Source organism: Lepidochelys kempii, chromosome 5, assembly GCF_965140265.1.
Source record: "Lepidochelys kempii isolate rLepKem1 chromosome 5, rLepKem1.hap2, whole genome shotgun sequence".
In the NCBI taxonomy this organism is placed as follows: Eukaryota; Metazoa; Chordata; order Testudines; family Cheloniidae; genus Lepidochelys; species Lepidochelys kempii.
This window is the reverse complement of record NC_133260.1, coordinates 69,379,022-69,392,706: the sequence shown is the minus strand read 5'-3', so window position 1 is coordinate 69,392,706 and position 13,685 is coordinate 69,379,022. Positions and strand designations below refer to the sequence as shown.

At 40.4% G+C, this 13,685-nt stretch overlaps 1 protein-coding gene across 14 annotated transcripts in view; it reads right to left on the bottom strand.

Moving 5' to 3' along the window:
* Positions 1 to 13,685, bottom strand: part of FER (FER tyrosine kinase) — a 429,890-nt gene that overhangs the window by 368,722 nt on the left and 47,483 nt on the right. For all 14 annotated transcript variants that reach the window (XR_012158994.1, XM_073344644.1, XM_073344641.1 and 11 more), the window contains 2 exons: positions 6,284 to 6,548; positions 193 to 366 (listed from right to left, as the gene is read on the bottom strand). Coding sequence is in view for 13 of the 14 variants with exons in the window: in XM_073344644.1 (XP_073200745.1) it covers positions 193 to 366; positions 6,284 to 6,490 (381 nt within the window). In the remaining variant the exon portion in view is untranslated. The remainder of the gene's footprint in view (positions 1 to 192; positions 367 to 6,283; positions 6,549 to 13,685) is intronic.

Below are 13,685 nucleotides of genomic sequence, written 5' to 3'. Positions count from 1 at the left end.
GGAACTGGGTTAAACAAGAGGAAAATGCAATCCAATTATAATAAATTTGTATTTATTTGTACTGCAAGATGAAGAGGAATGGTGACACCTGCAGTATTCATGTGACTATTTATATGAAATAATTCTATATACTACTTTAGAAAGCTTTAGTAATTTAGTAATTTTTTTAAAAAATCTTGTTTAATAAGGTACCTTGAACATCTCTGCCTCAATTTGCTGATGAACACCTATGTAACTCTTCTTTACTTGTTGCTTGTCTTTGATCATCATTGTAAGTCTATGTAGTGGCCCAGAGTTAAGATCTTCTGCATGTGTCTTCATTATCCTGCTAAGTTGCTCTGTCTGCTGTACCATAAGCAGCCAAGACTGGAAGAAGGAAAAGGGAGAAAAGAACTTATCTGCTATTGCACTATCAAAAAAAACTGTTGGAAAAGTACATCGTCATTTAAAGGGGTTTTAGAAAGAATATTTTTGAACATTTGCCTGAATGCACACTTTAAATATAGTAACCATGTCTTTAACCCACCCACGAAAGGGAGTTAGAGATGTATTAATGATGTATCATAGTCACATTTCAGCATCACGCCAAAGTCTGGGTCTGTCATGAAAACCATTAACCCTCACTTGAGTGATCACCCAAATTCCTTTACTTTGACAGACATGCTCCCAATGTCCTTTCTTCTTCCCTTTCCTGTATGTGTTTCCTGGCAGATTTTTCCTTTTATTTAAATCCATGTCAATTACATTACTAATTCTCTTGGCCATAGCCGTGGTAATTTTTAGTAGAGTAAATGATGTTACACGCAGGGCCAGAACCTCAGCTGGAGAAAACTGACATTGCTCCATTAACTTCACTGGAGCTGCACTAATGTACATAAGCTGTTGACATGAGCCTCAAACTAGCATTTAACTTGAATAAAAGTATTTGATAGCCCATGGAACCTCGTCCAGTTCTGCTAAAGAGAATAGAATGGGGTTCACTGGGCATTCAACTTCACGATAGTAGAATTTTTGTACTTCAGCACTGCTATGAATTACCATGTCCCAGTTGAAATTACAGAATTTAGATGGATACAATATATAGTTATCAGTGTCAGAATACGGCCAGCACACTCAGATCAATGCCTTGGTCTAATAAAATGTGGGGTTTTTTTATGTTTTTTTCATTACCACAATTGACTGTGTTCTCCCCTTTTTACATCTCATCTGAAAAAAGACACTTCCATCTGTGCATGCCCCCTTAACACCAGACTAGACTGAGTTTAACAGAAACCTAAATGGAAGGCCCCAAACCTATTAAATTATCCATAGCATTTCTTACAGTACTTAAGTGTTCTCTGGAATTCGCTCATCAAGGTACTGAAATAGTCCTATTACATTGTACTTAAACAATAGGATCTAAAAGCTGAAAAATAAAATTAAGGAACTGACTACTTACAATCATATAGGAAAAGTTATTTTTTCTTATCCAAGAGAGAAAAGAATATACTATTCTCAACTTTGTTGTCTAAAAAACTGTTGTATGGCATTGCTAGCACAGAATAGCTACTGCATTTCACCCCCTCAGAAATGCCAGCATTTTAGGTATAGCAATCACTCCAGCACTAAACATGCACAGTATTTTATACCGTAATATTTGGGATTCTATGGTATAAAAAAAATACACTTATTTGGTGGGAAACATTGAGTTCTAGTGTGAAGTATACTGTGTAAAAAACAAGATAAAAATATTAGACTCCCATGGTGTTTAAACTGAAAATCATTCTCTTAGTTAGACAAAATTAGAGCAAAGAAGAAACAGAAATGACAAATATTGTAATAAATAGTAACTGACGTTTACAATAACTGAAGTAAAAGAAATGTTCAAAATACACTGACAAAGTGGCCGAATGGAAAAAAGGATGGGGACACTATAATGAAAAGAGAATTCTTTTGGGAGGGAAATCATATTGTTTATAGACTATATGGCCAGAAGTGAACATTTTAATTGTTTTCTCTGATGTCCTGTATAACACAGGCCATAGGACTTGCCTGAACCAACTCCAATATTCATTTAAAAACTTCCTGTGATGGGAAATCCACCACAACCCTCGGTAATTAACCTCACTATTAAAAATTTGTGCCTTATTTCTAATCTAAACTTGTCTAACTTCACCTTCCAACCACTGAATCTTGTTATACCTTTGTCTGCTAGATTGAAGAGCCCTCTAGTATCAAACTTCTGTTCCCCAAGTAAGTTGTTATAGATTATAATCAAGCCACACCTTAACTCTTTCTTTGTTAAACTAAACAGATAGAGCTCCTTGAGTCTTCAACTATAAAAAACAAACAGTTACCTACCTTTCATAAACGTTCTTCAAGATGTGCTGCTCGCGTCCATTCCATGTTAGGTCTGGGCATGCCCACATGCATAGCTGCTGGACATTTTTCCCCTAGTGGTATCCGTAGAAAGTGACCATCACAGGTGGTAAGAAGGAACAGAGGGCTCAGGGCCAACAGCACTCCATATACCAGCACATTAGCACACAACTCCAGAGGGCACCAGAGCCAGCCCTATGGATACCACTAAGGGAAAAATCTCCAACAGCCGTGCACGTGGGTGTGCACAGATCTAACATGGAATCGACAGGAGCAAGCACTCAAAGATGATAACATGTTTTCTAATTCTTTAATCGTTCTCCTGACTCTTCTCTGAACCCCCTCCAACTTATCAACATCCTTGAACTGTGGGCATCAGAATTGGACACAGCATTCCTGTAGCAGTCACACCAGTACCCAATACACAGATAATATAATCTCCTTACTCCTACTCAGGATTCTCCTGTTTATACAACCAAAGATCACATTAGCCCTTTGGCCTCACTGTTGCACAGGTAGTTCATGTTCAGCTGATAATCCACCTTAACCCCCTCATCAGAGTCACTGCTTCCCAAGACAAAATCTCCCCTCTCCCAAATATGGCCTACATTTTTTGTTCCTAGATGTATTGACTTTCATACTAAATTGCATATTATTTGCCTGTCCCCAGTTTATTAAGCAATCCAGATCACTGTAAATCAGTGACCTGACCGCTTCATTATTCACCACTTCCTCAATGTTTATATCCTCTGCAACTTTATCAGTAACAGTTTTATATTTTCTTCCAGGTCATTGATAAAAATCTTTAGTATAGGGCCAACAACCAATCCCTGTGAAATCCCACTAGAAACACCTGCGCAGTGGTGAATCCCATTAACACTTACATTGAGACATACGAATTAGCCAGTTTTTATACATTTATGTGTGCCATGTTGAATTTGCATTGTTCTAGTTCCTTAATCAAAATGTCCCATGCAGTCCCAAGTCAAATATCTTACAAAAACTTATTACATTAACACTTCCTTTATCACCCAAACTTGTAATCTCAACAAAATAGGCTATCAAGCTAATTTGATAGGATCCATTTTCCACAAACCTGTGTTGATTGGCTTTACCTATATTACTCTCCCTTAATTCTTTATTGATCAAATCCTATATGAGCCATTCCATTATTTTGCCCAGGATCAAGGTCAAGCTAACAGGCCTATAACTACCCAGGTTGTCCCATTTACCCTTTTAAAATATTGGCATAATATTTGATTTGTTCCAGTTTTCTGGAACTTCCCTAGACTTAATATTAATATTAACCAGTACTGAGAGCTTCTTGGCCAGCTCTTTAAAACTCTCAGATGCAAGTTATCCAGACATGCTGATTTAAAAAAAAAAAAAAAGTCTTCCTTTTGTAGCTGCTGTTCAATGGACAGGGAGTTGTGTAACCACACCCCTCTATAATCTTGGCTCTCTGCACACGGATGTCTAATTGTAGCAGCTGCATCAACCCCCTCAGTTTCTGTTGGAACGGAAAGTATTTCATATGTAGCAGTATCATATGATAGCAGTCCGGCTTTTTGCCGAACAGAGCAGAAATATTTATTGTACACTTCTGCCTTTTCTGTATTATTGACAAGTCTATCATTTCCATCTAGTAATGGACCAATATCATTTTTAGAATTTCTTTTGTTCCTAACGTACTCAGAAAAACGCCTTCTTTTTGTCCTTAACTCTGATGGCCACAGATTTTTCTCCTTCCCTTTTTGCTTCCCTTATCAATTTGCTATAATTTCTAGCTTCCTATTAACATTGAAGCCACTGTGTAAACACCATTAATTTTTCCAACAGCAGAGAAGTGGAAGTACAAACTGGGCTAATTCAGCTGCTAAATCATAGTACAGGGCTAATTTTGCTGCTCACAGAAGGAGGAGGTGTCCCACCCGATGGCAACCAGCCATCCAAGAATCTTTAGAACCTTTATAAATATGAAGGTTTGTAAAGAATGAGACATGACAACCCTATTACTGTTTTATTATTAATAAGCATATAGTATTTTGTTTTCTTGCTCATAAGTAAGGCTCCGTGTTTGTCACAGAGGTCACGGATTCCATGACTTTTTGTTACCTCCTGACTTCTGCAGAGGCTGGTGTCCCTGGCCCAGGGGCCACCTAAGCAGCTCAGGCAGTTCCTAGGGCAGTCTCGGTCCCCCCTGTTTCCCAGGAGCAGGAGTTTGGGTGAGAGGGGACACTCAGAGCTGGGGTGCAAGACGGTACTTATCTGGGCCCCCCCTTCCCCGGGAGGATGACAGGAACCCCCCTCCCTCAGCTCCTAGATCCACATGCTGCCTTCACCCGCAGGCACTGCCCCCGCAGCTCCCACTGGCCACAGTTCCCAGCCAATGGGAGCTGCAGAACCGGGGCTCGGGGCATAGCAGAGGCATGTGGAGCTAGGAGCTGGCGTTGCTGCTTTCCAAGAGTCTGGTAGGGAGCCTGCCCCAATCCCACCAACCTCCTCACCCCAGCACTTGCAGTGCCCCCCCCCGGGCCATGTCTCCCCGCTCCCCAGCACCCACGGCAGCCCTGGGCCATCCCCCACAGCACCTGCAGGGCCCCCTGGGCCGCCCTCCCAAGCCGCCTCCCCCTCCGCCAAGTTTTAGTCATGGGTTTATAGTAAAAGTCATGGACAGGTCACAGGCCATGAATTTTTGTTTACTGCCTCTGACCTGGTCCATGACTTTTATTAAAAACACCAGTGACTAAAACATAGCCTTACTCATAAGTTAAGGTGTCATGAACTTTTTTTTTTTTTTTTTGGAGGGGGGTGGGTCAGTTGTTTCCATTAGTGCCTCGAAAGAGGGGAGGTTTACCCACTCTTTTTCTATCATGTGTGATTCAAGGATAGATAAAGGATAAGAAGCCTCTTGGTCACTTGTTCCAGTCCAATTCAGATTAAAAGTGATTTGGTGCCCACTGTGAAATAAGTGAGTTGCTCCAGTCCAGCGTTTTCAGCAGCGAGGCCAAGAACTGAAGAAGCCATTAAGACAGAGAATAGACCTCTCACTACCAAAGCAGTCGTAAGTCAGGCCTAAGGCTTATTAACAGGTGAAATGGGGACGCTTGCTTTGCCACTGCCGTTGCTGTACCTGTTTTGTATCTATTCAGTACATAAGGTATTGTTTTTTAACCTTTCATAAAAGTTTTTTTTTCATTTTAAACTGTATACAAAATACTATATTTAACAATATTACAATTATGAGAAGAAGTCTGAGAAACTTTGGCCTTAATTAATGCTTTGTTTTTACAACTACACACCATGGTGTGAATAATGGTCAGAATGTCAGCCTTAGCTCTGAATTTCCTGGCTTTTTTCTATTTTTATCACAACCTGTACATTGTAAAAACAATAGTTTCTGTTTAACTCTTTAAAAAAAAAATCTTACTACAACACACTATAATCACAAAACCCCTAAACATAAGAATAGGTGGGTCAGCCCAGGGACTACAATGCCAGAGCTCAAAATTAGGGATTCTAGCTTGGTCCACCTTTTTCAGTCCAAAAGGAGAATTTGCATGATACACATTCCACCCAGGAACTGCCGCACCTCACTTCAAACTCTTTACTAAAACTAACTCTCAAGAAGCTGCACTAGTGGAGTCCAATGGGCACATGGTTCACGTAGAATTATAGCTGGTCCTAACCCAGAAGGAAAATTGGAAAGGTGGGAGGATAAAGTAGATGAAACACAAGGCTCAGAGTGGCTTAAGCGATCCACCCACAAAGGGACAAAAATACCACAGGACAATAACACACTTTTCAAGTTCATCTTTTAAGTTTACTTTATAACTAAGAAAAAAGGAGTTAACAGCCGACTACCTTTTCTATATAATTAAAACAATGACTCCCCAATTTCAGCTTCTAAATAATGTTCTCTTACCTTGGATACATTGCTAATATAATCCAGTTGGGAAGTACTCTCTTTATCAACTTGATTACAAAGATTCTGTAATGTGGATGCATATTCTTTGTCACTTTTTACTCGCATGGCCATAAATTTCTTCACAGTTTCCAGTAGTCGTAACTCCCAATCTTGCAATTTTAACAAAGCATCATGAGAATACTTCAGGTCACTTCCAAACCCCATCTTTATAAGGCACTATATGCGCTATGGGCAACAATAGAGGTTCTTCTAGTCACCACATCTGCAGACAGAAAATTAATGAGAAATATATTGAAAGAGGAACCTGTAAAATGTAATGATCACAAAATTATGACACATATTGAAATTTAAAGCAAGAAGCAACTATTTTAATTTAACCACTCATCTCTGAACTAATATAGTCAGTCAGCCACAATTTTCAACAGCAAGACTCAGCTCTGTCTTGCACATTAACCACTTAGAAAACTGCTAGCAGAGGGGAAAGGCGGTCCTGGGGTTAAAGCACTAACCTAGGACTTGGGAGATCCAGATTCAATTCGCTATTCCATCACAGACTTCCTGTATGAATTTGAGCAAACTGCTCAGTCTCTCTTATGCAGTCTTCTCCATCTGCATAAAGTACTACCGTAACAGTACTTCCCTATCTCATAGGACTGTTTGTGAAGATAAATATACTAAAAATTGTGAAGTTCTTCGATAATATGGCAAGAGGTCCATACAAGTACACAAGATATATTAAATTCCCAAACTAAATAGATTGATTTGATTAAATAGTTGAGACAAAGATCAATGGAAACAGACATATTACAAGACAAAAATCCCAGATTATCCTGCCTGACTCCTAATAACCACAGAGCCTCCTTTCTTCACAGTACAGTGCTCCTGATAATCCACAAAATTCCTAATAATTAGTCAATTGTCAGGTGTTAACACTTTGCGAATCAGTTTCCAGAAGGCTAACAGCCATATATAAACCCCCAAACACAATGTAAAAAGACTAATAAGGTTTCAAAATCAAGTGCTCAAAAGTTCAGAAATGCCACCAGTGCAACCTTAATTCAGCCCCTTTGTGAATATACATTATGATACAGTCTTAGATTCAGGGGCAGCAGAGCCTTCCGAAAAGTGGGGGGTCCAGGGCCTGGCCCCATAAGGCCCTACCCCTCCTCTTTCCAACAGGGTCCTGCCTCACCCCTTCCCCCTGAGGCCCCTCCTCTTCCCTGTAAGGCCATGCCCCTACCCCACACCTTCCCCACAATTCCCCTCCTCCTCCCCCCAAGGCCTGCCCCCACACCCCTTCTTTCTCCAGAGGCTATGCCCCCAGCCAAGCCAGAGCAAGGCCATGGAGCCCACCGCCCACCCAAGCAGGTGGGAGGGACCCAGGCTCCCCACTGTTGTCCGTGCGGCTCTTACTCCGGCCAGGGGGCGGGGCTTTGGAGCTGCAGCCTGGCCATGGTAAGAGGCATGTGGGAAGCTATGGGGAGCCACGGCACAGATCCTCCACCTGCCCTGGACAGGGACACAGGCCGGGGGCTGCTCTTGGGCCCCCCCCAGCACTGCCGGCAGGTGGAGCGTCCACACAGCTTCCACAACTGCCCAGGATCCCTGGCCTGGCTCCACCAGCTTCCTCAGGGAAGATGGGAAGAGGCTAGATTCACCATGGCAAAGAGTTGGAGGGCCACAGCTCCCTGCACCCCCCGAACCACCAACGTTCTGACACCACTGATTTGATTATATGATCACATACTATATTTTTTCTCCACAGGATTCCTTGCTCATTCAGAAGGGATGGTGCTCACCGGATGGGTAAGAACTCAATATTTCTTTTATCCTAATCAATTTACTGCACGCCATCCAAACTATGCACAGAATAAAGAATTAGTCAAGGTGGATAAAAATCAATGATTTTTTTAAAAAATGGATTTTTTCTTTATTTAAATTGGATTTTTTTGATAAAATGCTTTTTGAGGAAAAAACCTATCTAAAGATAGCTTTAATTAAGATACATTATAGCTCAAAGATATCTCACTGTTGAACAGGGATTATACATTTTAATTCTATAATATGAGACAATATTCATGTAACATTTAATAAAAGTTTTGGAAATGAGTTCCAGTAGTTCATGAATTAGGGACCCAATCTTATGGAGTTCAAAGGGCTTCGGTATAGATTATTTAGCTTAATCTTTCTATCTACCCAATGGGACTCAGTGCTCAATCTAGAAGATACCATCAGAGATGCTTAGTTTTGCTGTTCTCAAACTGTGGATTTGTGGCTCCAGAGATAACATGTTTGTTAACAGCAAAAATGTTTTTAAATAGTATAGTATAGTATAGTATAGTATAGTATAGTATAGTATAGTATAATATAATATAATATAATAATATAATATATAATATAGAGATGAGAAATAACAGACCTCAACCGTATTGTCCCTCTGCAAATTTGTATACACAGAGCCAATCCCTTACCTCTCTCTATAAGTGCAAAGTTTCAAAAAGTTCAATGAATAGAAGATTGTTTGTGCCGGAATAGATCTGGACAAGGAGAAGAAGTCTGGAGATAAATGTGAGAAGGGAGAGACAGGCAGTAGAAACAAAAGTGAAACTTTTTGAGCAGCATATTCCAGAAATCTTGAGGTCTTTCTGAGTGTACCCTTCATTGATTTGAGATATACCAAACCATTCTCTCACTAGAAGGGAAAACCTATAATGGCAGCAGGCCATAAGAGATTCCCAATTTTGGAATATTTTAATGAAGTTCCTCTACCTGTGGGTAAGACAGGCATGCATGCAAAATGCAAACAGTGCAACAAAGAAATGCAAAGCCTGGTTTCCTGAACGAAACAACATCAAGAGAAGTGTTTCTTCTCAGGAGGAAGCTGCGTTGAAGATGATGAAAGGAACAAGTCTGAACATGCAGGATCTTCAGGTTGGTAAATTTTTTTATTTCATACTTCTTTCTTAAGGACTGCTGGTCTTCCTACTGGACTATTCTTGAATTCTCATATTTGAGAAAAAAATATAGTTTTTACTCTATAGTACTATCATTTTAGATGCAGTTGTGGCAAAAAAAAAAATAGCTGTAATAGGCACATCTTCCTTTTACAATTTCACCTTTAAAGTAGTACTGAGTGTCAGTGAATGCAATAAGTAACAATGAACAGTATGCTAATAAAAATTAAATAACTGCATTGACTTATTTTGTTTAGGAGAATCCATCCTCAACATACAGGATTCTGAAGACTATCCACCTTCAAGATCACCATAATTTTCTATAGTTTCAGAGTTATCTGCCAATGATAGTGTTTCAGTCACATCATGTATGGCACGCAGCCACAGTAGATCACCTGTAGCAAAAAGAAAAAAAAAAATCTCCGTCATCCAGAAACAAGCATAGATAAGTTTGTGATACGAACCAGCAGATTACAAAAAGAGGTAATTGATGAAAAAATTGTCGGGTTTGTTTATGCAACAAACTCTCCTTTCCGTATGATTGAGAACTTACACTTCATTAACATGGTTTAGTCATTAAGATCAGGATACAGTCCACCCAAAAGAGCAGATGTTGCAAGCAAATGGCTGGATAAAGTGTATGAAAGAGAAATTGAGCAGTGTGCAAAAGGTCTAGAGGGTGAAATTGTTAACCTGAGTCTTGATAGGTGGAGCAATGTCCACACAATCCTTTTGTATGTGCTTGTGTGACAACAGAAGAAGGGAGTATCTTCCTTACAGAAACAATTGATACATCAGGAAATGCACACAAAAGAGAACACTTATAAGTAGCAGCAGTAAAAGCTATAACAAACTGTGGGGGAAAAAATTCAAATCCCTGGTACGCAGCTTGGTCACAGACAATGCTACAAATGTATCCAAGATGAGAAGAAATTTAGAAGAGAGTTAAGAGAGTCCCAAGCTCACAACATACGGTTGCAGTGTTCATTTGATACACCTCCTAGCCAAAGACTTCAGTGATCCAGAAATAAAGGCTAATGTTGTGAAATTGCAAAATATTTCCATAACAACCACTTTGCAGCAGCTGCTCTGAAAAAAATTGGAAGGAACCAAGCTAACTCTCCCACAAGACATGCGATGGAACTCAGTAGTGGACTGTTTTGAGCATATATCAAGAACTGGCCTAATCTGAGGACAGTTTGTGAACAGAATCGTGAAAAATCAGATGGCACTGTCACAGCCAAAGTTCTCAACATTGGGCTTAAGAGAAATGTTGACCACATGCTGAGTACCCTGAAGCCTATTTCTGTAGCCTTGAACAAAATGCAGGGGGAAAATAGGTGTTTTATTGTTGACGCTGTTGAAATTTGAAAGGAACTGAATGAGATCTTAAAAAGAGAAATATGCAATGACAGAGTTAAATTACAAGCATTAAAAAAAACCAATGGGGCAAGCACTATCTCCAACTCATTTTCTTGCAAATATTCTCAATACCTGGTACCAGGGTGAAACCTTAAATGCTGAAGAAGAGGAGGTGGCTATGACATGGACATCCAGCAATCATCCCTCCATAATGCCAACTACAATAAACTTCAGAGCTAAGGGTGAATGATTGAAGAAATATATGTTTGTTGATGATGTTTTAAAGAAATTCACACAAGTGAACTCGTGGAAGTCACTTAAGCACTTGGATTCAGAGACTGTTGAAGTGATAATCTCACTTTTATCAGCCGTAGCTTCTTCTGCCGGTGTAGAAAGAATATTTTCTTCCTTTGGACTGATTAATTCCAAATTGAGAAATCATTTGGGACCTGAAAAAATAGGAAAGCTTGTTTTTCTTTTCCAGATTATGAACAAACAGAAAAATGAAGGTGAAGATGACTGAGTTAGCTGCAGAAGCCAATATTTTAAATTTCTCATATTGACCTGGCTGACATAGTCAATTTAGTTTTTTGGGGGTTTTGTTTTGTTTTTTTAATATTTTATTTAACTATTTTAATTAAAAACAATTTTAACACAAACAAACCTTATTTTAAAAAACTTGAATGTTTAAATTAAAAAAAATCATATGCTTGTTTTGTTACAATATTATATGTTTGCTGTTGAAGAAAAAAATCCAGAATACATAACGTTGTTGTTTTAGTTAAATAAAACAATTTAAATGTCTGTCTGGTGATGTTCTCCTCCTAATACAGCATGGCAAGAAAATACTCCAAATATTAATGATTAACCTGTCGAATTGGAGATAGTTCACCCCCCAATGACTTCATACATATCTGCTTCAACTATCTTTGGAAAACGAAATAACCAAACAATCATTCATTTTCTGATACAGCTGTAAAACTAATCTGAGAAGTTTTCAAAATAGATCACTTTAAAAATGTATACTGTGTACCTTCTAAAAATGAAATCTACATCTATCTCTGAGTTGTGAAGAATATTAAGGTTATAACCACCAACAAGAATGTACTTTTATGTAGAAATCCATGATTAAATTGAGTCTTCCTGACTAGTGATTTAAATCAATTTGATTTAAATCAAATCCACCCTGGGACTTGGATCTCCGAAACCCTCCTGGCCGAAGCATGTTGCTAGCGGCTTGAAGGGTGGGCCTGTCAGCTTTGCTAGGATGAGGTTTAGGTCCCAAGGAGGGTTCGGTTCCTTTATCTGAGGGAACATCCTCTCCAGGCCTTTGAGAAAACCAATTACAATTTCATACGAAAAGACCAATCTATTGTCAATCTTAGGGCAGATGGTTGAAATGGCCACCAGGTGGACCTTAACTGAAGAAAAGGGCCAGATCTTGTTGTTTCAAAAGCAGAGGGTTCTACAAAATAAATTGCAATGAGGACTGTGCAGGTGGTACTCCGAGTTGGGAAGACCAGGTAGAGAATCATTTCCCTCTACCAGGTAAATTGCCTTGGTGTAGGCTTTTCTACTGCTTAATAGGATTCTACGAACCTGCTCCGAGCAAGCTTGCTCTTCAGGATTCAGCCATGAAGCTTCCAGCCCGACAAATGAAAAGAACTGAAGTTCGAGTGGAGCAGCTGACCATGGTCCTGGGTGATCAGATCAGGGTGCAGTGGGAGACTGATTGGGGGCTCCACTGGAAAGCTTCAGAGGGTGGTGAACCAGTGCTGTCTGGGCGATGCCAGGGTTATAAGGATGATCTTCCTGCTTGATCTTTGACAGAACCTTGTGAATTAATAGAATTGGGGAAAGGCAATAATAGAGGCGAGTTATCCAGGCCAATGGGTAAGGCATCCATTAGAGACCCCAGTCTGTGGCCCTGCAGGGAGCAAAACTGATGGTATTTCCTGTTGTTCTGGGTAGCAAACTGGTCTATAAGGGGAGTCCCCCACTTCTGGAAGATGATGTCCCTTGCCATGTCCAGTCGAAGGGACCATTTGTGGTGAGTGGAAAAGGACCTGCTGAGGCAATCCACAAGTTGGTTCTGTGTACCTGGCACATAAGATGCCTCTAGGTAGATGAAGTGTGTAATGCAGAACTCCCACAGTCAGACTGCCTCCTGGCACAGGGGGAAGAATGTGCTTCTCCCTGCCTGTTGATGTAGTACATGGCGATTATATTGTCCATGAGAACTGAGAGTGCCTTGTCTGTAATGTGGATTAAAAATGCCTTGGCAGGCCAGGCAGACTGCCCTGAGTTCTCAGATATTGATATGGATTGAGAGCTCAGCTTGAGACAACAGGTCACCCACGCAGATTATGCCTTGATTCAACCACCAAGTCAGTGAGTTGAGGGGAACATAAGTATCATGTCCAGATGATGTTGCGAGGGTGAATATACAGCGGCCAACCAGGCCTGGGAAGATCTGAGATGTACTCTTGCAGTTGTACTACATATGTGCATAATGCCATGTGACCCAGAAGGCTCATGCATATTTGGACTGTCGTGGTCAGATGTGCCTGAGGGGAGCTTATCAGAGTCAAGATTGAGCGAAAACGATCCCGTACAGGCAAAGACCCTTCTTCTGGAGGAATCCAAAACCACCCCTATGAACTATATTCTTTGTACAGGGCTCTGGGTAGGACTTCTGGTTGTTTATTAATAGGCCCAACACCTGGAAGGTCGACTGGATGAAATGGATGTCAGATTCCACATGAGTTCTGGACCGGCCCTTGATTAACCAGTCGTCGAGATATGGGAAAATGTGAACTACCTTTCTCCTGAGGAAGGCCGCTACTACTGCCAGACATTTGGTGAAGACCTATGGGGCGGCTGACAGCCCGAATGGCAGAACTTCCAATTGCTAATGAGTCTGGTTCACGACAACTCTTAGGAACCTTCTGTGCTTTGGAAAATCTATATGTGGAAGTATGCTTCTTTTAGGTCGAGGGCAGCACACCAATCCCCCGGATCTGGCAAAGGAATGATGAAAACCAAGAAGACCATGCACAACTTTAATCTCTTTAGATCTCGTT